The 24,818-nt window shown below is 38.5% G+C and overlaps 2 protein-coding genes across 2 annotated transcripts; both read right to left on the reverse strand.

Annotated features, from left to right (window-relative positions):
* Positions 1-1,638: 1,638 nt before the first annotated feature.
* LOC135740964 (vitellogenin-like) lies at positions 1,639-8,371 on the reverse strand. The gene is made up of 28 exons (XM_065259562.2): positions 8,317-8,371; positions 8,168-8,188; positions 7,932-8,083; positions 7,598-7,849; positions 7,363-7,524; positions 7,135-7,283; positions 6,903-7,053; positions 6,636-6,793; positions 6,389-6,554; positions 6,164-6,289; positions 5,861-6,079; positions 5,554-5,771; positions 5,365-5,462; positions 5,109-5,233; positions 4,924-5,025; positions 4,712-4,831; positions 4,443-4,629; positions 4,260-4,362; positions 3,968-4,153; positions 3,733-3,844; positions 3,441-3,648; positions 3,061-3,359; positions 2,913-2,957; positions 2,743-2,820; positions 2,448-2,654; positions 2,225-2,367; positions 1,998-2,136; positions 1,639-1,909 (listed from the first exon to the last, which is right to left on the reverse strand). Exons 1-28 carry the CDS (start codon positions 8,354-8,356, stop codon positions 1,787-1,789), a joined length of 4,089 nt encoding a protein of 1,362 aa, XP_065115634.1. The 5' UTR covers positions 8,357-8,371; the 3' UTR covers positions 1,639-1,786.
* A 9,040-nt stretch (positions 8,372-17,411) lies between these two features.
* LOC135740965 (vitellogenin-like) lies at positions 17,412-24,129 on the reverse strand. The gene is made up of 28 exons (XM_065259563.2): positions 24,055-24,129; positions 23,904-23,924; positions 23,656-23,807; positions 23,288-23,539; positions 23,049-23,210; positions 22,823-22,971; positions 22,592-22,742; positions 22,333-22,490; positions 22,086-22,251; positions 21,885-22,010; positions 21,582-21,800; positions 21,269-21,486; positions 21,084-21,181; positions 20,828-20,952; positions 20,639-20,740; positions 20,434-20,553; positions 20,167-20,353; positions 19,979-20,081; positions 19,692-19,877; positions 19,460-19,571; positions 19,172-19,379; positions 18,792-19,090; positions 18,656-18,700; positions 18,483-18,560; positions 18,194-18,400; positions 17,966-18,108; positions 17,740-17,878; positions 17,412-17,649 (listed from the first exon to the last, which is right to left on the reverse strand). The coding sequence occupies exons 1-28, from the start codon at positions 24,092-24,094 to the stop codon at positions 17,527-17,529; spliced, it is 4,089 nt and encodes a 1,362-aa protein (XP_065115635.1). The 5' UTR covers positions 24,095-24,129; the 3' UTR covers positions 17,412-17,526.
* Between the last annotated feature and the right edge of the window lie 689 nt (positions 24,130-24,818).

A 24,818-nucleotide genomic window follows, 5' to 3' on the forward strand; every position in this document is an offset into this window, starting at 1 on the left:
AGAATGGGGCTTTATTAATGCTGTTTATTGATTCGAGTAACTTTTTTGACATTTGGGTATAAAGTGTTTCAATGCTACAATATATGAGTGCTGCCCTCTTTAGGTTGAACGGTGGCTACTGCAGTTGAATTTTCCTGTTGCGGTACCGCGTGACGTAAGCGGTATGGCGAAATGTAAGCAGGTTCAAGCTCACCACGCCCTTGTTACGATCTCACTACACCCTTGGTACGAGCTCAGTTCGTCCCCTCTAACTCAGTTGAGGTCTGCCCACTTTTCTTGCATTTTTCAACAACTTTTTAAAAGCGGAAGTATTGCCCTTTAGCAAGCGGCTGCATGTCCGTGTCTGTTTTAAAGATCGCTCTGAATGGGATCTCTATGAAAAGTCTGTCACAAAAATGGAATTATCTCTGCCTTTTGCTCAAAACGTGGTGTTTTTGCAGAAACCTACCCATATTCAAAAGCTGATTGCAAAAGAATCACTGAAGGTAGAATGAAACGTTTTTTTTTTGTTTGAAAGCAGAGGGTCTGTTCTTTCATTTGATATATTGTATGTTTATATATTTAAAGAAGAACATTTTCTGGAAGGCATTAAACTTGGTGAAAATCATGAAAAACGCTGGGGCTGGCTGGCAACTTTTTTTAAAAACGCTGGCGGTGAAAGAGTTAAAGGTGCTCTAAGCGAATTGAAGCATTTTAGACCATAAAACATTTTTTGTTACATACCGGAAACATCTCCTCACTATCTGCTTGCTGCCTGTCCGCTGATCAAACTGTAAAAAAACGCGATCTCTGTAGACAGCCCAGGCTTCACAAACGGCAATATCAACAAATGGCCAAACCTAGCTTCAGAAAACAAAACAAAGTATTCCAGCCAATAAACGACAAGAAGGATTTGGGGGTGGGGGTTGGGCACGTTCATGAAAGCACGGAAGGGAGGGGGAGGGGGAGGAGTTAGCTACGCTCTGTCTGTTTGAAAACAGTTCAAACATCAACAGGAAGTGACGTCGCACATTATTCGCTTAGAGCGCCTTTAAGGCCTAGTCCTGGTTTAAGCTAATCCCTCTCCGGGAAACCACCCCTTAGTTGAAAAGTTCCACTTGCTTACTCGGGGTACATCGACTCATCAGCGCCCCCTTTGCACCCTTGATGTGGTCTTTGGCGAAGTCCACACTGCTGCAGGCTTTCCACACTTCACCTACCCTGAAGTTCTTGCGAAAGAGCAATCAAACCACGGATGGGAGGAGTTCACACTGATGAGCAACTTCTCTTTCTATTTTGGGCGTGACGCTTGAGTCTGTCCCAAAATATCACTCCGGTGCACCCTCGTGCACTCACGTCAAGGGTCCCCAAGGTCCCTGTTTATGTTTTTTAGAATATTATCATTTTGGACACTCCTTACATTGTATGGACCTTGATATTGTATATAATTTTCATACTAATATTTGTTTGGGTTGAACTGAACAAAGGAAATTATTTACATTTTCGATAGCATGATGGTGAGTAAATTATGATGTGTGAACCCTTTTGTAATTTAGAATAAAAAATGTAACAGCCTGTTTGTAGGCATTGCAAAAAAATATATATCTTTCAAAAAGTACTTACTATGAACAGTTGTAAATAATAGCAATTGACACATCATTAATACTTGCAGAACATTTATTTGTGGTACATTAGATACATTACATTCAAAAAAACACATTTAATTAAACTGTCAAAACAATCAAGATTACATAAACATTGCTTACATTTTCTTCGGAAAATGTCAAATCTATTTCTAAATTTGTTATTATTCCTCAAATTGCTTCTTAAGCCAGGTCAGAATGTCCTCATCAATATGAATGGAAAGAGTTCCATCTGGATTGATGGGAACAGCATAAGGGAGATGAATCGCCATTCTTGACATTGTCATCTAGAGCAATAGGTAAACGTTTCATGTTACATCTTTGAATCTCCATGTGAATCATACACATTTAAATGAATGACTGTTGGCCTCTCACCTCTGGAATCCTAGCAATGACATTCAGGGTCCTTTGATTTGGCAAGGCTGCAGTCAGGTCAATCTCTTTATCGCTGTTTGTTGCTCTTTCAAGTTTGAATCCTGCCTGGAGAGCTGCCATAGAGATGTGCTTAGACAGCCTATTTGAGAAAAAATACAAAGAGCAGAGATTTTATTTAAACATTTTTCAAATAGCCTAAGAATATGTTGTGTGTTAATTAACATTACTTTTTGGCATAGGCGGTGACAATTGTTGGAAGTCTTTCCCATTCCAGCTCCAGACGAGCGGCAGGGAATTCTCCAAGAACACCAGCCTCAGCTTTGGCAGTGACTTGATATTGTTGACACTCTGGACCCCAAGCAACCTTGGCCTAAAAAGGACATTTGAGGTGTGTTGAAGTCACTTCAGATTTTTACTAAAGATATTTAGAATCACAAGATCCAGCCTTACAGTGACTTTGTGCTTGCTGAGCAGGGCACCATCAGCACAAATCTTCATGTTGTCATTTTCAGCAATTGAGGAAACAACAAGCTGCACTCTCGCAGTTGGCTTGTCAAAATAATAAGCAAGTTGATAGCCCTGGAGCTTTTGGTCAGCTCTCACAGCACGGGCAAAGACGGCAAAGACAGGTGGGATAGAGTTTCCAAGGAACTTAGCCTGAAAATGTAATTTCAGATTTTTACTTGCAAAATTACACCTGTGGGTTTTGTGTTATGAGCAACACAAATAACACAAATTGACTCACTTGTTTCTGAATGTTCTCAAAACTAGATCCAGAACTTCCACTGCTTCTTGCCTTTGAGGCTCCATGGGGTGCCATGAACTGTACACAAAATCAAGTTTTAGAACAATTAAAATATCAGAATCGTGGAAATAATAACAATATTGTTTAAATTAGCATATTATAGTAGTTACCCGATCTTTGTGGAATTTCCTAAAAGGCTCAATAATGGTGGCAGTCTGAAAAAAAATATAATGAATATACACTCCATATGCTTCTAAAAGGAGGTTTATGAGACACATGGTTAATACCTAACCAAGAGGAAACATCTCATACCCTCACCTTACTCATGCGAGAGGACATGGAGGAGCTTGAACTGCTGGAACTGCTAGAACTGCGGCTACTGCTGCTTCTGCTGCTGCTTTTGCTGTTTCTACTGCTGCTGCTGCTGCTACTGCTACTCTTCGAAGATGCAGGAGCGTTTTTGGCTTCAGCCTCCAGGATTTCCCTCAGTTTCAACAGGATGGTCTTTCCCTCTGGAGTATTGTCATCAATAAGGTTGATTTGCTTATTGAGCATCTCAGCTGCTTTAGGTCCAATTTGTACCTCAAGCTCAAATCTTTCAACTGCAGGACCATCACCTGCAGACAAAACACAAACATTTATATTTTTCTGTAAAAAGATTTCAATTTGCATGAATGTAATTTTGTTTATAGGAATACCTCTTGCTATAGCAACACGTGCTGAATGCTGTCCAATTATGTAGAATAGTGGAGCATCCTTGATAAAAGCAGCATTGTGGGAGTTCACCTCAATGCATACCTTCATTTCAAGGAATGGGCAAACAAGACACATAGTCTTGTGCAGTGGAGCAGCAGATCTCACAGACCGGACATCAGACGATACACCATAATTACGTCTCTCGGAAGACTGTCAAGAAAAATTTAAATTTAAGCAAATTAAATCATAGGATGTTGCTGGATATCCAGGTTCAGGAGTTGATTAAAAACTTACCTTTTCACCAGAATTAGTCTGAGAGTTTTGAACAGACGCCTCTGGTACCAAAGGAACAATCCTCTCAGCAGTGGGATTTTCAATATTTCTGACCACAGCAAGAGTCTCAAAGCTGTCCAAAAAGAAAATTATGAGATACTTTTAGTTGTCTTTATTTTTTACTTTTTGTTATTTTGTTTGGTTCAGTTCCTAAATTTTTGCAAACATTTTATACCAGCTCTACTAACTGTGTTACCTCATGGTAGCAATATGTTCAGGAACTGCAACAGGCAGGAACTCCACCTTGTAGTTGCCCTTAAGGAGGTCTGCTCTTGCAGCTACCTTTCCAGGGAGGATTGTACGGATCTTTCCTTTGGCCATTACAGAAGCTTGGATCAAGGCAGTGTTTACTCCCATAACAGCAAAGGTCTGCAGAGCAACACTGAAGGAAGAATTAGACAGATTATATTTTTAATTTTTTTTAAGTTTTAAAGTTATATACTTTATTTCTGTCTTTATGAATAAAGCTATTATTACACTATATGTACCTTGGTTGAGCTTCAGCTTGCAATTGAATATCAGTCCTCTTCAGCTGGTCAAAAGTTAAGGTGTCATGCTGCTCAGGAAGAGGAGGTGTGATAGTGGCCTTAACTTGAAGGATAAACAGAACAAAATTAAAACTAGAAGTCTTTTATATAATAGTACAGAACAAATTAACCACAGAAATGTACCATTGACGGTTGCAGCAGCAACAGCAGCAGTATACAAACTGAGCTCCATTGGCAGACCAACTGCTGTTGGCAAGATACGACGCACTTCAGCTGCTAACAGGGGTTTGGCATACTGCATGGAAAATCCTTCTTGCAATGCTTTAAGGGCTTCCCTTAACAGTTCACGTTGTTTTTGTCCAGTTGCAAGCTAGGAATAGTATTTATGAAAAAAATTAGCATTCTGATTGTAGCAGATCTGAAATTTATGATGACATGAACTACATTAATACCGGTATTGCTTGTTCAATAAGAGTCTTGTCAAGGTGGACAAAAGCCACTTCTTGTCCAAAAAATTTCATGTAGACTGAAGCCAATGGCTGATTGTCTGGCAGAGCCTTCCAGTTGGTGAGCTTAAGGAGTTGAAAGAAAAATCATGATGTAGGCAAAATGCATCTTTGTTTTTAATGGTTCACAATTAAACTACAAAATATACATCACTTACTGCTCTAACTGTGTGCTTTATTTTTGTGATATGGTCAGCACTTTGATCTCCAGCAGGTGATTTCTGAAGAGCTTCCTGGATTCCTTCAGTTCTCACACCAATCTGTTTAAAAAAAAAATCATAGAATAATGAAAAAAGCATTTTAAACAGGAAGTCTGTTTAGGAAAATCATCTTAATCTTTCACCTCAAGAACATCAGCAGCAGCTCCAGCTAGGTAGGCACGTGCTTTAGCTACGAAAGCTCTGGGCAGGATGGTGGCACCATCATTGACTATATAGGCACTCCCAGCAGCTCCAATCATTAGAGGAGCTTCACATTGACAGAGAAACCAATGAAATTAATATACAAACTCTTGTAATTTCACATGATAAAGATGTTAAGAAATTCTCTTGGTGCCTTCTGTTCTCTGACTACCATGATTTACTATGACTTTGACTTACTATGATAGATATCCAGCTGAAGGGCTCTGCTGTAATAGTAACTAAGCCTGTCCAGCTTGCGGCTCATAAGTTTGATGGCAACATTTGCTGCACCAGCCCTGAAAATTTAAACAATAATAATTATCTCTAGTGCTGAAATAAAGGGATTTTTATAAAATATTACATTTAAAAAAAGTTTGTTATCCTTACACAGATGCCATATCAGGAGCAGTGATTCTGGTCAAAGACTTAATGTGAGAATAGGCAAAGCTTGCCACGTGCATGTTAGTCTCAAGTCTCAAAGCACCAGCAAGACTGGAGACGAGAGCTACTGAGGGCCTTGACTCAAACAACACAATACAAGCAATCATGCGCACTTCAGGGTTGAGAGCCCTGTCCACTAAGAGCTGCAAGGCCAGTGGCTGAACCTGAGGTGGGAAAGAAAGTTCGTTCACTTTTTAGAAAAATGTGGGTTTTTCATGATTGAATTCCAACAATTTCTGTTTCAATTTCTTACCAGTTTTGGCTCCTTCTTGGCAATGTTCCTCATGGCCAAGATGGCATTAACCTGGACTTTAACGGGCAGAGTAGTAGCTGCAGATCTCAGTCCTGGCAGGACCTTGGTGATTGTTTTAAGACTAGCAGGGTGACCAGCATTGCCCATGACTTTCAAAGCCAATGAGATTTCATGAAAGTCGTTTTTGGCAATGGCTTCTGCAGCCATATTGTGGATAGGCTGAGGATTTTAATGTGGATATTATTAGAAAAAATAGCAAATCAATAGCAACTTCTCAAAACAAAGATAGATTGAAGTTTTTACCCTGAGGAGCTCAGGAGGGCAGTTGGGTACTGCAACACAGTATTTGGCGATCATAGAACCATATCCAAGCATGACCACTCTACGTACTGCTGGGATTGCAGCGACTTTCTCATGCAGAGCCAAACTCTGTTCAAAAATATTTTATTTAATTAAATAAACTGCAATCAGGTTTGGCTCAGGCCATATTTACAAATCCACACTTTGATAAGTGTAAAATGTACCCACAGCAGTGAACTTGATGGTTTCCAAATCAGCAGTGACCATTTGCAGAGCCATCACAAGAGCTTGAATGAATTCAGGATTGTTAAGTTCACCAGCAAGAAACTTCTCCTTAATGAATTTTACAACGATTGGTGTCCCAACAGCAGGAAGAGCATCCAGAAGCCAGCGCCTAACAGGAACATTGTTTTATTAAAAAAAAAAAATCTTTATAATTCCAGTATATTTCAATAAACATATTTCAACAATGTACCTGTAAATTGGTTTGTCCTTGAATTGAGCCCAGATAGCCTCAATATTTTCCCAGGTGGCAACACGGAGGAGCTGAACGAGCTGAACAAACTTGAGAGGAGCATCATCATGGACCACAGCCATATTGTTACTAACCAAGTGCTTCAGGACTTCTACAATCTAAAAAGAGACGGTAATATTAAACCTCAGAGCTTTAAATCTTAAACAGTTTAAACCTTTTAAGTTAAAGGATCATTTAGAATAATCATAAAGTGACTATGAAGTGTACCTGGGCTGGTGCATCACTGATCTTCATTAATTGAATAGGTGACTGAAGAACCTCAGTTGCAAACTCATACTGCAGGGATCCACGGGCCAAATAATCAGCTTTGTTGGGAACAACTGGGTTCTTCTCAATCTCAACAAAAGTCAAGGTTTGTCTGGAAGAAAAAATGATCAGTCTTAACTGCCTAAGAAAATGTGTAAAGAATATCGTAACTTAATTTGAGAACCCATCATACTTTGCTTCCATCAGAGCAGCACCATGGATCTCATTGAAGGGTGAGAACTGATGCACTTCCTCAACTGTTGCTTCAGTTATCAGTACACCGTTTGCAGCTGGTTTCATGATGTAGTTGTAAGTTGCAGTTTCAATCAGACTCTTATCCCTCTGTTAAAAAACAGAAAGTGCCATTTTTGTATAATATAATGTATATAAAGTCTTTTAGTTCTTTTATATTTTGTATTACCTGTGTGCATTCAGAACATCTCTCAGTGTATGCCAAGCCAATGTCCTTCATGATTCTGTCATGACAGTGGCTGAGGTCCTTAGACTTGGTGACAATAATGTGGTTTGCCTTTTGATCTTCATTGATGACATAGTGGGTCCTGCACACTCCCTGAGCTCCAGCCTTTCAGGAAACGTAAAACAAATTAGATAACAGGTCTTCAAATGGATTAAAAAGTACATTGGTCACGTCTTACCTCTTGCAGTTCATAAATGTTCTGGGTCTTCTTGAGGTTGAGCTGAAGGATGTTGAGGATTCCTCTTTGCAAGTTCAAAACAGTAGGGGAAACTCCTGCTGGGGCAAACACCTTTCCGACCACACCATTAGCGTACTCAAACTTGATGGGAATCTGAAGCTGAGCAGCCAGTGCTGCAGTGAGTTTAGTGGCAGGAATGAAAGAATCCTTGGGCCAGATGCCACCATACTCGTGGAGCAGAGGATCCATGAGCTGTACAGAAACATTTTAACAATTCTCTTAAGATACTACTATAGCACAATTTTTGTTTATTTTCTACATTTGTAATATTTACCTTCATCAGGAAGATATTTTCTGTCACAGCGGTGAGATGAACCTTGCTGCTGACTTTTATTCCTGCTCTGGCCAGACCTTCTTGAGGCAGACCGCCCAAGAGCTGAGCCTCATAGTTGTACACATAGGTCTTACCAGGGGCAAACTCAGGAACTGAAAAGAGTTCAGACCATTGTTAATGGCAGTTTTAAATTACCATATAAAGAAGAACAAAAATTGATAGATCATAATTCTTACCAAGGTTAATCTGTTGACATGCTGAAATAAAGAAAATTTGCTTAAAATCACATTACATTTTTTTACATATGTTTTTTCTATAAAATAAGAATTTTCTTTAAAAAGAAATAATATTATATACAATATAGTAAAGTTTCAATTTTACTTACCCACAAGGGCCACTGTCAGGGCAAGCACAACACCTCTCATGGCTGGTGGTTTGTGTAAAACTCCACAGAGGTACAGACCTTTTATAGTAGTTTCTTGCTGACCACGTATTATTTGTTAAATCAATTATTAACATTTGGTAAACTGATTTGTACATAGATATCAATTAGAAGTTAGGTTGCCCCGGCCTGTAATCAGGTCATCCTTCAGGCCAATGTCCGCAGTGAAATATTTGTTAATATTAATTATTATTATGATTCATTAAGAAAACGTTATAATAAAACAACGCTGAATATTTTTTTTACTTTTATTCTTTAGAAGAGACATATTGTAAAGGTTGTTCAAGTCAAACCCGAGATGCTTTGTCTCGTGAAGATAAGAGGGTGATTTAAATGTTTTTTTCCCGTCAACTTTGTTACTTACAAAATAATTATTTGTTCGTAACTTGGGAAAATACAAAGAATTTAGTAGTCTGATTGACAGATTCTGTTTCCACTTACCAAAACAAAATTGGAGGTATATTATATTGCAATTTTCACAAAAGTAGTCAAATAAGTCAGGCTTGGTGGAGGGCGAGAGACAAACAGGTGAATGGTATGGTTTACACTGGGAAATGTGAAACGCAGGATGAATACGGTAATATAAAGGGAGTTGCAAAAGCTACCGGATTGATCTCCTTAATGATTTTAAAAGGGCTGATGTGGCGAGTAAGGGAATTTGTGAACAACCACACCATCTGTCCCAACTTAGACGGGATCCTGGAATGGTGGGCATCTGCAGTCCATTGTTGTCGCCTTAATGCCCCCTGCAGATGGTGGTGAGCTGAGTCCCAGACCCTCTCTCTCCTGGAACAAATGTTGAACAGAGGGGACTTCAGAAGGTTCCTCCATCCAGGGGAACATCGGTGTTTGGTAACAGAGTACCCACTAAAATGTTGTGAGACCAGTAGCTTGCTGACGAAGGAAGCTTTGTTTGTACTCGGCCCAGGGAAGGAATTGGCTCCAGGAGTTCTGTCGGCTGTGGCAGAAGGTTCGGGGAATGGCCTCACTTCCAGAATCTTGCATTCTGTTTGCCCATTTATCTGGGGGGGGATAACCAGAGGGGAGGCATACGGTCACATCTAGGAGCTTCATAAAGGATTTCCAGACTCCTGAGATGAGTTGAGGACCTCGGTCGGAAACTATGTCTTCTGGGATTTCAAAGTACCTGAACACAAGCTGAAAGAGTATTTCTGCACTTTGCAAAACATGACTTTCTTACTTAGTATTTGAGTTTTGTTTTTAGTACAAATATCTAAAAATACTTAAATCAAGATGCATTTTCTTGATGAGCAAAATGACCTGAGAAAATAAGCCTATTTTTATGACAACAATGTAATTAAGTGAATTTGTGCATAAAACAAGCTACTTTACAAAATGAACAATTAAATAAACAACTTAATTTCAACATGTAGTGGTATTGGGAAATATATAATTTTTACTAGTTAAGTATATTAAAATATACTTCACTACCATGAGATGTACCCACAATTATAGAATGACCCATATACATTTGTTAATTTAACTAAAGTTTATTCATGGCCTAATCTATTACTGTGTATTAAAAATTATGTATGGCTGCTGAATATCTTATTGTAGTAACACAACCATTACATATACAACATTTTCGTGGAAAAATACTCTCTTTGTGTAAGCATGAACTGATTACATTGCGATAGTTTAAGGTTAGGTTACCCTGGCATCAAAAAAGAACTGTTAAAGTCCATATTTCTTTTTAAGTAAAAAAAGAGATTAAATAACAGGAATTGAACTTTGTAATTATTCATTTCCAGATATTGAATCTGGACATACCTGTCATCATGGGATTTGAAAGTAACCAAACTAAACATTTACCCCCTGCCCACCTTATTCTAAGGCCCATTTAGACAAATATAATCTTGGTCCTATCTTGGCAATTTTGGTCCTAGAGGGCAACAGTCCTCCAGAGTTGAGCTCCAACCCTAGACAAGCACAGCTGAACTTCGTTTCCAAGTGATACTAAAAACTTTGATTAGATTTTTCAGGTGTGCTTGATTAGGGTTGGAGCTAAACTCCGTCCAGGACCACAATTGCCCACCCCTGCACTAAGAGAATGGATGGGGAATACCCTTTTCATTTGTTGTGTGGCTCTCCTGAATCCTGCAAAGGACCTGTTATACAAATACAGTGGTGTAAAAAGTCTTGGCCCCCTTCCTGATTTTTAATTTTTTTGGATGTTTGTCACACTTTAATGTTTCAGATCATTAAACAAATGTAAATATTAATCAAAGATAACACAAGTAAACACAACATGCAGTTTTTAAAAGATTTTTATTATGAAGGTAAAACAAAATCCAAGCACATGTAGCCCTGTGTGAAAAAGCGCTTGCCCCCTAAACCTAATAACTGGTTGGGCCACCCTTAGCAGCAACAGGTGCAATCAAGTGTTTGCGATAACTTGCAATGAGTCTGTTACAGCGCCGTGGATGAATTTTGGTAATATGATTGAGGTCAGAACTTTAACTAGGTCACTACAAAGTCTTCATTTTGTTTTTCTTCAGCCATTCAGATGAAGACTTGCTGGTGTGTTTTGAATCATTGTCTTGCTGCAGAAGCCAAGTTCACTTCAGCTTGAGGTCACGAACTGGACATTGTCCTTCCGGATTTTTTGGTAGACAGCGGAATTCATGGTTCGATTTATCACAGTAAGTCTTCCAGGTCCTGAAGCAGCAAAACTACCCCAGACCATCACACTACCACAAAGTATATTCCCAAAAGTCTTTGGGACCATCAAGATGTTCTGGCCAAACTGAGATAAACTTTTATTTTTTTTGCTCAGCAGCTTTGTCGTCTTGGAACTGTGCCATCAAGGCTATTTTTGCCCAGTCACTTTCCTATGATGGAGTTATGAACAGTGGCCTTAACTGACCCCAAGTGAGGCAGCTCTTTGGATGTTGTTGTGGGGTCTTTTGTGACCTCTTGGATGAGTTGTTGCAGCACTCCTGGGAAGGTTCACCACTGCTTCATGTTTTTGCCATTTGTGGATAATGGCTCTCACTGTGGTTTGCAGTCCCAAAGCTTTAGAAATGGCTTTCTCTTGATCTGCCATCTTTATCATTAGACATAATATTTACATTTTGATCCACTTTTTGGAAAGAAATAATATTAAATAATTAAATAAGATTTATACCAACATCTTGGGCCCTATTTTAACGATCTGAAACGCAAGTGCGAAGCGCAACGCGCAAGTGAGTTTGTGGGCGGATCTTGGGCGCTGTTGCTATTTTCCCGGCGTGAGAAATAACTCTTGCGCCGGGCGCAAATCAATAAGGGGTTGGTCTGAAGTAGGTTCATTATTCATAGGTGTGGTTTGGCTAACCAACATTCCCTTTAAACGCAAGGGCGCAAGTTCCATGGCGGGTTGCTATTATTATGACGGATTTACCAGGCGCACGCCAGGAGCGGTTCACAGCCGAGGAGACCGACGTTCTTGTAAGAGCAGTCAAAGACAGAGAAGTTATTTTGTATGGGGATAGGAGAAACCCGCCCAAATCAGCGTCGGTTAAACAGGCGTGAGAGGAAATAGTTACAGTCTCATCAGCTGGCATATCGTTGCGCCAAACGCTACAATGATGTCAGGAGACGGGGGAATCCCAAGCTTGCCAGCTTAAATCGGGCACGCCGTGTAACGGGAGGTGGATCTGCCTCAGGACCTGACGCCAGCAGAGGACATCGCTGTGTCCACCCTCACCGCTGAAAGGGTTTGGGGGCTTTGAAATCGGTCCAACCCCAAAGTACTCTTACAAATCAAGTTCACATATATTAAGGTTTCTTGTGAAAACATTTTAATTATTATTTACATAAAATAAACGTAATACAGCCACACAACAAACTTATTATTATTAACTTATGAAAATATTTTAATCATTATTTGCATGAGAATTTTTTAACGCAGCCACACAATAAATAAAAACTATCACCACAATGCTCACCACTATGATTTCCCTTATCTCGTGTATTAATATTTTTTAGTGTAACAATTTATGATTTGCAAAAATAACTCTTGCATCTGTGTAGATTAGATGCAAAGTGTATTCGCGTTGTGCACGCTATACATTATGGTCAAGCATGCGCCCTTAAAATAGCATAATGAACCACGCGCAACGCGCCACTGACTTTAAACTTTTTTTTTCTGGTCAGTGGCGCAATTGTTTTTTGAAACTGCAAAATAGCATCAGGGATGGTTTGCGCCGGAACATGCCTCTTTTTTTGCGCTGAACCGCCCAGGGAGCGCAAGTTCATTCCCTAGTTTGCCGATGTGCGTTTGTGGAGGGAAAAACCCGCTGTGCGCCGGTGCAAAATACGAATGATACATGCGTCACTGACAAAGTCAATTGCGCTGGGTGCAAGATAGGGCCCCTTATCTCTTATGATCTAAATTGGGTAACGCTTTAGATTACAGCCCGGAAAGTACTGGGTAAGTACAGGGAATTTACAGCGTATGTTTCTGTAATTATAGTTTACTTATGAAGTACGTACGTGTAATTATAAGGGAACAATTTATAATATTTGGGGAATAAAAGGGTAACAACCAGGAAAAATACAAATAATATATGCAGTAAAGTACTGCGTAAGTACAGCGAATTTACAGCATACATTTCTGTAATTATAGTGTACTTATAAAGTACATACGTGTAATTTTAAGGGAACAATTTATAATATTTTCGGAACAAAGGGGTAACAAGTGCCACTTTAATTACCAGCCCGCAGATGTTGTATTTACTCTTTAACTACGTGAAACAAGGGGGTAACAAGTGCCACTTTAATTTACAGCCCGCAGATGTTGTATTTACTCTGTAACTATGTGAAACAAGGGGGTAACAAGTGCCATTTTAATTTACAGCCCGCAGATGTTGTATTTACTCTGTAACTATGTGAAACAAGGGGGTAACAAGTGCCATTTTAATTTACAGCCCGCAGATGTTGTATTTACTCTGTAACTATGTGAAACAAGGGGGTAACAAGTGCCACTTTAATTTACAGCCCGCAGATGTTGTATTTACTCTGTAACTACATGAAACAAGGGGTTAACAAGTGGCACTTTAATTTACAGCCCGCAGATTCTGTACTTACTCCTACTACGTGAAACAAGGGGGTAACATTTTTTGACTAAGACTGTAACAACACAAAACAATGGTATATTTACACAGTACCTACAGAAAATACACTCATAGAAAGGATGTGTTAATTTTTTACACATCTTTGTGTGTTAAGTTTTTAAAACATTATGTGTAATTTTAACACATTATGTGTCATTTTGTGTTGATTTTGTGTTAAAATATCACACAAGTTGTGTTAAAAGTAACACAAAATGTGTTGTTTCCATAATAACACAGAGATGGGTGGATTCTGGGACAACGCATTTAGTGTGTTGTCCCAGAATCAACACTAATGTGTTGTTTTTAACACATCCATTCTAAGAGTGTAGTTCTAGTTTTGATTGCTTTGTTTTCACCATAGTTGCCTTGCCTATTTTTAATTTTGCTTGATGACCCAACAAATTCCTGTACTCTTTTTCTTTCTTAAGGTAAGTAACCTTTATTGAAAATTCTAAATAAATTGTATCATACTAATAAATAGCATAAACACATTAACTGAATTTCAAGTTTTGTTGTTTAGTAATCTAAAATACTTACTGCATATATTATTAGTATCTTTCCTGGTTGTTACCCCTTTGTTCCCCAAATATTATAAATTGTTCCCTTATAATTACACGTACGTACTTCATAAGTTTACTATAATTACAGAAACATACGCTGTAAATTCGCTGTACTTATGCAGTACTTTACTGCATATATTATTAGTATCTTTCCTGGTTGTTACCCCTTTATTCCCCAAATATTATAAATTGTTCCCTTATAATTACACGTACATACTTTATAAGTAAACTATAATTACAGAAACATACGCTGTAAATTTGCTGTACTTACGCAGTACTTTCCGGGCTGTAATCTAAAGCGTTACCATTTCCTGGTTTTTCAAAGCTTTATAGCGGTAGTAAACAGGTTCCAGGGTGCATAAAGCCACTCCAACACAGTAGGTGGCACATTAATGCACCTTCATGTTGGTGCTACCCGCCATTAATCGAAGAAGGAGAAACTCTGTCAATACGATACCAGAAGCTAGTTATTATAGTTTATAAAGTCTCATTTGAAAAAAAAAAAAAAACCTGGATTAACAGATTCCTATCTTAAGTTTTCCCATTATAATATAAATCCTGTATTTAATTAAGTAAGTCATGAGACAGTGTGTGATTTGCTGTTGCTAAATGACTAGCTGTTTTTTTCTAACTGTATGTATGTGCCACGACCTGCAAAAGCAGGGTTTTATTAAACAGAGTTAAAGGGATAATTCACCCAAAATCATTAGTTACATAGCCAGCAGCCATATCACTCTGAACCCCAAGACTGGTTGCCCACTGAAGCTATAGGTTTGAGCCTGGTCAGTTATTGCAAGTCACCTAATGCAATAACAACTGTGCGACTGTCAACGTTTGCAAGGGAAGTAAAAACAACAAAATATGGACCATGGATATTAGGGGTGCACCAATAAATCCTGACATACACTAACAATATGTGGCCGATAACTATTCTGAATAGCTTGAGTCGTTTATAACATGCATTTAATAAAGCAACACTTGTCAAACATAATCATTATACATATTCTTTATTGTCATGAAAATACCTGAAAAGGTTTGAAGAACAGCAATATAAATATATGCTAAAGCCATTTCTTGGAGCTGTATGTCATAGCTGCGTGTGTATGGTTCTTCATCTGGAGCACAAATTGAGTTTGTGCATGAGAGCGCCCTCTGGCTTTGGATATAGCGGCATTTTACCGTAATTTATTGAGAAGCATAGCCAGCATCATTGTCCGATATATCGGTGGATATGCAGTCATAGCCTGCCATTGTTTACAAATACAACACTGAGCTCGCTGTGCGGCATTTTAGAGGTAACTTCCACATTCTCACTGAGTTTATTATTGTGGTATTTTGGTACAGTATGAATGATATCTACACTGCAAAAATGACTACTTAGTATTTTTGTCTTGTTTTCAATAGAAATATCTAAAAATTCTTAAATTAAGATGTTTTTTCCTTATGAGCAAAACGACCTAAGTAAATAAGTCTAGTTTTAAGACAAATAATATACAATTTAAGTGAAATTGTCCTTAAAACAAGCAAAATTATCTGCCAATGGGGTGAGAAAAAAAAACTGTGAAATAAGATTTATTTTTTCTTAAAGCAGACATATCATGCTTTTAAGTCTGTCCTTTTTATATATAAATCATCTATTTGAGGTCTATATAAAGCGGAACTGCAATGCTTGGGTCTGAATTCCTCATTATTATAGCTCCACAGGCCCCCTTTTTACCCCTTTTCTGATGTACATCTGAGAGCAACTTATTTTGGTACTGTCTTTTTAAATGCACGTCATACCCTGCCCCCTCTCCAGGTTGCAGAGGTGACACTCTGTTAAACTCCACCCCGTTCGGCCATTTTTGTAGTTTTATAGCAGAGATACTATTATCTAGCGGCACAGAAACTTTTTATTCACTCGTTATTCACAAAATGTCAACAGCGGAAGGCTTGTCCATCCAGCCGTACATGTTCGAGCCAGAGTCGGAAACGGACCGAGATGAAAACGAAGACGACGAACCTGCAGAACAACGTCTTCATATGGAGGTATCGCAATGTTGTGAGGCTGCAGCCTCCGGAGGTCGCATTTCTTGGCTGCATATGTCATCAAGACGGTCTTATTTCAGAATATTAACAATTATAAAGTTGACTATTATTCTTAATTAATCGTAAGTTGTTGTAATGTGCTCATGACTTGCAAATTTAATGCTCAGTTAACTTAATTAAACCAGGCTTGATGACCAAAAGCGATCTCCGCAGGCTGCAGCCTTCGGATTGAGAAACGGCACTGCTAAACCATGACCACCGTGTACTTTACTCTTTTTTAAGTTATTTACAGCCGTCTCCAAAGATAGAAGTAATTGACCCCTCAATCAGACGAAGTCTATCAGCAAATTCTTCTTTATACTGGCAGAGATTGGTGAATTAGTTATCCTTGAAGTGCTTCTGGCACACAAAAATGACTTTACCCACAGATATGGGTACATTTCTTACGCTCTCGTAACTTCTGCATCCTTGAGCTTGGACTACAATATAGCAGCGAGAAATAAAAAATGGCGGATTACTCGAAGTGTTGGGCTGGGAGTCGATGTCTTTATTTGGTAGTTCCGATGCAAATACTGGGACGTAATTGTTCAAAAAACATAATAGATAATAGAAAAATCAGAACAGGTTGGAAAATATGACCAAAACAGAATATAAAGATATCAACAAAGCACCTGAAGAGACTAATTTCAACTTTTATGTACTTATAAACACTACAAATATACAACACAATGCATTTAAGAGCTAAGAAAGTGGATTTAGCATGATATGACTCCTTTAAACACTTAATTCAAGTAAAATTTTCTAACCCCATTGGCAGATATTTTTGCTTGTTTTAAGCATAAATTCACTTAAATTGTATATTTTTCGTCTAAAAACTAGTATTATTTTCTTAGGTCATTTTGCTCATCAAGAAAATACATCTTGATTTAAGAATTTTTTGATATTTCTACTGAAAACAAGACAAAAATAGTAAGTAAGAAACTCATTTTTTGCAGTGTAACTGGTAAAAACTTTACTGCATGTGTAAACATCACATTTTTATATGCGCTAAAACCTAGTTTTTCCTTTTGCGATAAGGCATTCCAAACATCTTGTCAGAGGATGTTTTCTAGATTTAGTAACTTTACATCCACCGCGCATTAGACATTATTATTAATCGAAGAAGACATGGGAGTGTCCATGGGAGTATCAACATTAATGACAAAGGAAAGTCCCTTATACTTGGGAGCGGCAATGCATGAGGTGTTTTTGAACTAAAAGGCTGACCCATTTGTATTGCAATCATTATGAGTGTTGCAGGTTGTCATTATAAAAATAAGAATTTACAAATCCATGATGCTTGCTGAAACTTTATTAGGATCACATTACAAACATTTTCAATTAAAATGTCAACAACAATCAGATGAACACTGTTCTCATTTTCTTCAGAAAATGTAAAGTCTAGTTTGTTAATTATTCCTCCAGTTGGTAAGCCAAGTCAGAACATCCTCATCAATATGAATGGAAAAAGTTCCATCTGGATTGATGGGAACAGCATAAGGGAGATGAATCGCCATTCTTGACATTGTCATCTAAATACAAAAAGAAATGAGTTTTTTTCATGTTATATATTACTATCTGTGAGTTATAAACATTTAAATGAATGATTCTTGTCTTCTCACCTCTGGAATCCTAGCAATGACATTCAGGGTCCTTTGATTTGGCAAGGCTGCAGTCAGTTCAATCTCTTTCTCGCTGTTTGTTGCTCTTGCAAGTTTGAATCCTGCTTGGAGAGCTGCCATAGAGATTTGCTTAGACAGCCTATTTGAGAAGTGAAACAAAGAGCAGAGGTTATATTTAATTTTCTTTAAATAGCCTAAGAATATGTTGTGTGTTGATTTACATTACTTTTTGGCATAGTTGGTGACAATTACTGGAACTCTTTCCCATTCCAGCTCCAGACGGGCGGCAGGGAATTCTCCAAGAACACCAGCCTCAGCTTTGGCAGTGACTGCATATTGTTGACACTCTGGACCCCAAGCAACCTTTGCCTAAAAAGGACATTTGAGGTGTGTTAAATTTACTTTAATTCAACTTAAATATGTTCAGTTAGATTTTTTCAAGATCCACTCCTACCATGACTTTGTGCTTGCTAAGCAGGGCACCATCAGCACAAATCTTCATGTTGTCATTTTCAGCAATTGAGGACACAACAAGCTGCACTCTTTCAGTTGGCCTGTCAAAATAATAAGCAAGTTGGTAGCCCAGGAGCTTTCGGTCAACTCTCACAGCACGGGCAAAGACGGCAAAAACAGGTGGGATAGCGTTTCCAAGGAACTTAGTCTAAAAAAACATAAGTAACCTTAGTAAGATAATGTTAGTTTTTATATTTGTATAAGGAACAACACAACACAAACTGACTCACTTGTTTCTGAATCTTCTCAAAACTAGATCCAGAACTTCCACTGCTTCTTGCCTTTGAGGCTCCATGGGGTGACAGGTACTGTAAGCAGAAAAATGTTTTGTAACAAATGCTGTATAGGAAATCCTAAAAAATGTCTACATTGCTGTTAAGAATCATAACTTTATTATAGTTACCCGATCTTTGTGGAATTTCCTAAAAGGCTCAATGATGGTGGGATTCTGAAAATGCATATAAAATGATTATAGCAGTTTCTAAGAGAAACTTCATGACACCCAATGCCTAACCTGCAAGCACAATCCATGTCCTCACCTTACTCATGCGAGAGCTGGAAATGGAGGAGCTTGAACTGCTGGAGCTGCTGGAGCTGCTGGAGCTGCTGGAACGGTTGATGCGGCTGCTGCTGCTTCTGCTGCTACTGCTGCTGCTACTCTTAGAAGATGCAGGAGCGTTTTTGGCTTCAGCCTGCAGGATTTCCCTCAGTTTCAACAGGATGGTCTTTCCCTCTGGAGTACTGTCATCAATAAGGTTGATTTGCTTATTGAGCATCTCAGCTGCTTTAGGGCCAACTTGGACCTCAAGCTCCAATCTTTCAACTGCAGGACCATCAGCTGCAGACAAAACAACAAACCTATATATTTTTTCTAAAAAGACTTTGATTTGCATGAATGTAATGTTGTTTATAAGAATACCTCTTGCTATAGCAACACGTGCTGAATGCTGTCCAATTATGTAGAATAGTGGAGCATCCTTGATAAAAGCAGCATTGTGGGAGTTCACCTCAACGCATCCCTTGATTTCAATGTATGGGACAACATAACACATAGTCTTGTGCAGTGGAGCAGTCGATCTCACAGACCGGACATCAGCCGACCTACCATAATAAGTTCGCTCGGAAGACTGTCAAGAAAAAATGAAAACTTAAGCATATTAAATCTTAGGATGCTGCTGCATATCCAGGTTCAGGAGTGGAAACCTACCTGTTCACCAGAAACAGTCTGAGAGTTTTGAACGGATAACTCTGATACCAAAGGAACAATCCTCTCAGCAGTGGGATCTTCGATATTTCTGACCACAGCAAGGGTCTCAAAGCTGTCCAAAAAAGAAGAAACAAATACTTTTAGATGTCTTTTTCTTTTTTTCTTTTTTGTTATTTTGTTGGTTTGTTACATTTTTGCATACATTTTATATCAGCTCCACTAACTATGTTACCTCATGGTAGCAATATGTTCAGGAACCTCAACAGGCTGGAGCTCGACCTTGTAGTTGCCCTTAAGGAGGTCTGCTCTTGCAGCTACCTTTCCAGGGAGGATTGTACGGATCTTTCCTTTGGCCATTACAGAAGCTTGGATCAAGGCCGTGTTTACTCCCATCACAGCAAAGGTCTGCAGAGCAACACTAAAGGAAGACATAACACACAATCAAGGTTATATTTGTAATATTTAGTTACATATTGTATCTCTGTCTGCATTTACAGGTATGCAGCTTTTATGGTGTACCTTGGTCTAGCTTCAACTTGCAGATGAATATCAGTCCTCTTCAGCTGTTCAAGAGTTAAGGTGTCATGCTGCTCAGGAAGAGGAGGTGTGATAGTGGCCTTAACTTGAAGGATAAACAGAAGAAAATTAAAACTAGAAGCCTTTTATAAAATAGTACAGAACATGAAAAATTAACCACAGAAATGTACCATTGACGGTTGCTGCAGCAACAGCAGCAGTATACAAACTGAGCTCCATTGGCAGACCAACTGCTGTTGGTAAGATACGACGCACTTCAGCTGCTAACAGGGGTTTGGCATACTGCACGGAAAATCCTTCCTGCAATGCTTTAAGGGCTTCCCTTAACAGTTCACGTTGCTTTTGTCCAGTAACAAGCTAGGAATAGTATTTATGAGAAATTTAGCATTCTGATGGTAGCAGATCTGAAATTTATGAGTAAGAGGACATCACAATACCGGTATTGCTTGTTCAATAACAGTCTTGTCAATGTTGACAAAAGCCACTTCTTGTCCAAAGAATTTCATGTAGACTGAAGCCAATGGCTGATTGTTTGGCAGAGCCTTCCAGTTGGTGAGCTTAAGTAGTTGAAAGAGAAATCAGGATGTAGGCAAAATGTCATGGTGTTTTTTAATGATTCAGAATAAAATAGACATCACTTACTGCTCTTATTGTGTGCCTTATATTTGTGAGAACGTCAGCATTTTGATCTCCAGCAGGTGATTGCTTAAAAGCTTCCTGGATTCCTTCAGTTCTCACACCAATCTGTTTAAAAGATACCACCAAGTAAATGCAATGAAACTGTCTTAAACCAGAAGTCTAATATTTAGGAAAATAATCCTAATTGTTAACCTCAATAACATCAGCAGCAGCTCCAGCTAGGTAGGCACGTGCTTTAGCTATGACAGCTCTGGGCAGGATGGTGGCACCATCATTGACTATATAGGCACTACCAGCAGCTCCAATCATTAGAGGAGCTTTATATTGACAGAGAAACAAATGAAATTAATGGACAAACTCTTGTAATTTCACAAGATAAAGATTTTAACAAATGCTCTTGGTGCCTTCTGTTCACTGACTACCATGATTTACTGTGACTTTGACTTACTATGATAGATATCCAGCTCAAGGGCTCTGCTGAAATAGTAACTAAGCCTGTCCAGCTTGCGGCTCATAAGTTTGATGGCAACATTTGCTGCACCAGCCCTGAAAATTAAAACAATAATTATCTCTTGTGCTGAAATAAAGGGATTTTATAAAATGCTAAATTTAAGAAAGGTTTGTTATACTTACACAGATGCCATATCAGGAGCAGTGATTCTGGTCAAAGACTTAATGTGAGAATAGGCAAAGCTTGCCACGTGCATGTTGGTCTCAAGTCTCAAGGCACCAGCAAGACTGGAGACGAGAGCTACTGAGGGCCTTGACTCGAACAACACAATACAAGCAACCATGCGCACTTCAGGGTGGAGAGCCCTGTCCACTAAGAGCTGCAAGGCCAGTGGCTGAACCTGAGGCAAGAAACAAAGTTCGTTAACTTCATAGAAAAATGTAAACAGTTGGTTTTTATGGCTGAATTCCAACAATTTCTGTTTCAATTTCTTACCAATTTTGGCTCCTTCTTGGCAATGTTCCTCAGGGCCAAGATGGCATCAACCTGGACTTTAATGGGCAGAGTAGTAGCTGCAGATCTAAGTCCTGGCAGGACCTTCGTTATTGTTTTAAGACTAGCAGGGTGACCAGCATTGCCAAGAACTTTCAAAGCCAATGAGATTTCATGAATGTCGTTTTTGGCAATGGCTTCGGCAGCGATATCGTGGATAGGCTGAGGGATTTAAATGTGCATATTATTAGAAAATATAGCAAATCAGTAATTCTTCACAAAACAAGAATTGATTCAAGTTTTTACCTTGAGGAGCTCAGGAGGGCAGTTGGGTACTGCATCACAGTGTTTGGCAATCATAGAACCATATCCAAGCATGACCACTTCACGTACTGCGGGGATTGCAGCGACTTTCTCATTCATTGCCAAACTCTGTTCAAAAAGATTTGAATCAGGTTTGGCTCAGGCAATCAAATCGACACTTTGATAAGAGTAAAATATACCCACAGCAGTGAACTGGATGGTTTCCAAATCAGCAGTGACCATTTGCAGAGCCATCACAAGAGCCTGAATGAATTCAGGATTTTTAAGTTCACCAGCAAGGAACTTCTCCTTAATGAATTTTACAACGACTGGTGTCCCAACAGCAGGAAGAGCATCCAGAAGCCAGCGCCTAACAGAAAAAATGCATTTTAGAAAATCTAGCTGCTTTCTAATTCCAGTATATTTAAATTAGCATGTTTTAACAATGTACCTGTAAATTGGTTTGTCCTTGAATTGAGCCCAGATAGCCTCAATATTCTCCCAGGTGGAAACACGGAGGAGCTGAATGAGCTGAACAAACTTGAGAGGAGCATCATCATGGACCACAGCCATATTGTTAGAAACCAAGTGCTTCAGGACTTCTACAACCTAAAACGAGAAAGGGTAATATTAAACCTCAGAGCTTTAAACCTTAAACCGTTTAAACTTTTTAAGTTAAATGATCTTTTAAGATAAATGATCAAGTGTACCTGGGCTGGTGCATCGCTGATCTTCATTAAGTGAATTGGTGACTGAAGAACCTCAGTTGCAAACTCATACCGCAGGGATCCACGGGCCAAGTAATCAGCTTTGTTGGGAACAATTGGGTTCTTCTCAATCTCAACAAAAGTCAAGGTTTGTCTGGAAAAAGATTTCTCAGTCTTAACTGTCTAAAAAAATGTTTAAAGAATGTCATAACTTAATTTGAGAACCCATCATACTTTGCCTCCATCAGAGCAGCACCATGAATCTCATTGAAGGGTGAGAACTGATGCACTTCCTCAACTGTTGCTTCAGTTATCAGTACACCGTTTGCGGATGGTTTCATTATGTAGTTGTAAGTTGCAGTTTCAATCAGACTCTTATCCCTCTGTAGATAAAGAGAAAGTTAAATTTTTATATAATATAATACATAAAGTCTTTTAGTTCTTTTTTATTTTATATTACCCGTGTGCATTCAGAACATCTCTCGGTGTATGCCAAGCCAATGTCCTTCATGATTCTGTCATGACAGTGGCTGAGGTCCTTAGACTTTGTGACAATAATGTGGTTTGACTTTTGATCCTCATTGATGACATAGTGGGTCCTGCACACTCCCTGAGCTCCAGCCTTTCAGGAAACGTAAAAAACCCAAATTAGATAACAGTCTTAAAATGTATTAAAAAGGTACATTGGTCACGTCTTACCTCTTGAAGTTCATAAATGTTCTGGGTCTTCTTGAGGTTGAGCTGAAGGATGTTGAGGATTCCTCTGTGCAAGTTCAAAACAGTAGGGGAAACTCCTGCTGGGGCAAATACCTTTCCAACAACACCATGAGCGTACTCAAACTTGATGGGAATCTGAAGCTGAGCAGCCAGTGCTGCAGTGAGTTTAGTGGCAGGAATAAAAGAATCCCTGGGCCAGATGCCGCCATACTCGTGGAGCAGAGGATCCATAAGCTGTACATAAACATTTTAACAACTCTCTTAAGATACATCTTTTACTTTTCTTTTAAGAGCATCTACTTTAGCACAATTTTAGTTTAGTTTATCTCTACTACATTTGTAATATTTACCTTCATCAGGAAGATATTTTCTGTCACAGCGGTGAGATGAACCTTGCTGCTGACTTTTATTCCTGCTCTGGCCAGACCTTCTTGAGGCAGACCACCCAAGAGCAAAGCCTCATAGTTGTACACATAGGTCTTATCAGGGGCAAACTCAGGAACTGAAAAGAGTTAAGACCATTATTAATACCATTTTTAACCATAATAACCATATAAAGAAGAACAAAAAATAAAAACTGCCAGATCATAATTCTTACCAAGGTTAATCTGTTGACATGCTGAAATAATAAAGATAATACACTTAAAATCACATTATATTTTTACATGTTTTTTCTTCTCTAAAATGAGAAGTTTTATTAAAAAGAAAGAATTTATATACAAAATATAGCAAGTTTCAATTTTACTCACCCACAAGGGCCACTGTCAAGGCAAGCACTACAGCTCTCATGGCTGGTGGTTTGTGTAAAACTCCACAGAGGTACAGACCTTTTATAGTAGTTTCTTGCTGATCATGTATTATTTGTTTAATCAATTATTAACATTTGGTCAACTGATTTGTACATAGATATCAATTAGAAGTTAGGTTGCCCCGGCCTTTAATTATGTCATCCTTTAGCCCAATGTCCAAAGTAAAATATTTGCCTTATTTCTAATATGGTTTATTGAGAAATCTATGTATGTTTGTCTTAATATATTAATATAAATTAGAAGAAATATATAGATTAATTTATAATTAAGGGTACGTTCCTTTTTCCCAAAAACTCAAAGATAACATTATATAAAAGTTTTTTTGGGAGACCCATTACTCAATCGAATTGAGGGAACAAGTTTCAAGTTCAGGTAATTGTAAGGATTTTCTGAATGCTTTGAAACAGTCTATACTGTATAAAGTGTTATATAAATAAAGGTATTCTGTAAGAATATTTGGATAAAATACCTATTTGCCACTGTCCATTACAGTATGTTACCTTTACTGGGTAACATAGTTGGCAGGTAACTTTTGACATTTTTTTGTGTTTTGAGCCTATACTCAACATGGAAGCCTACACCTATTGACCATATGGTATGATTATAAATATATTTTCATGAACAAAACATAAGTTTCATTTAAACTGTTGTGTTAAAATTTGTAGCAATAACACTTGTGTAACACTGTTGACAGTCAGTTAACT

Source organism: Paramisgurnus dabryanus, chromosome 24 (assembly GCF_030506205.2).
Source record: "Paramisgurnus dabryanus chromosome 24, PD_genome_1.1, whole genome shotgun sequence".
NCBI classification, from domain to species: Eukaryota; Metazoa; Chordata; class Actinopteri; order Cypriniformes; family Cobitidae; genus Paramisgurnus; species Paramisgurnus dabryanus.

Bases quoted from the DNA above. Each gene is read 5' to 3' on its own strand.
- LOC135740964 (XM_065259562.2), bottom strand. From the start codon at position 8,356: ATGAGAGGTGTTGTGCTTGCCCTGACAGTGGCCCTTGTGG. The intron at 5,772-5,860 runs GTAAGAAATTGA...TTCCCACCTCAG, and splicing joins CCAAGAAGGAGCCAAAACTG to GTTCAGCCACTGGCCTTGCA. The intron at 5,026-5,108 runs GTGAAAGATTAA...TTTTTTAAACAG, and splicing joins CTGCTGCTGATGTTCTTGAG to ATTGGTGTGAGAACTGAAGG.
- LOC135740965 (XM_065259563.2), bottom strand. From the start codon at position 24,094: ATGAGAGCTGTAGTGCTTGCCTTGACAGTGGCCCTTGTGG. The intron at 19,091-19,171 runs GTATTCTTATAA...TTTTGTCTGCAG, and splicing joins ACGTGTTGCTATAGCAAGAG to CTGATGGTCCTGCAGTTGAA. The intron at 18,109-18,193 runs GTAGGAGTGGAT...TGTCCTTTTTAG, and splicing joins TTAGCAAGCACAAAGTCATG to GCAAAGGTTGCTTGGGGTCC.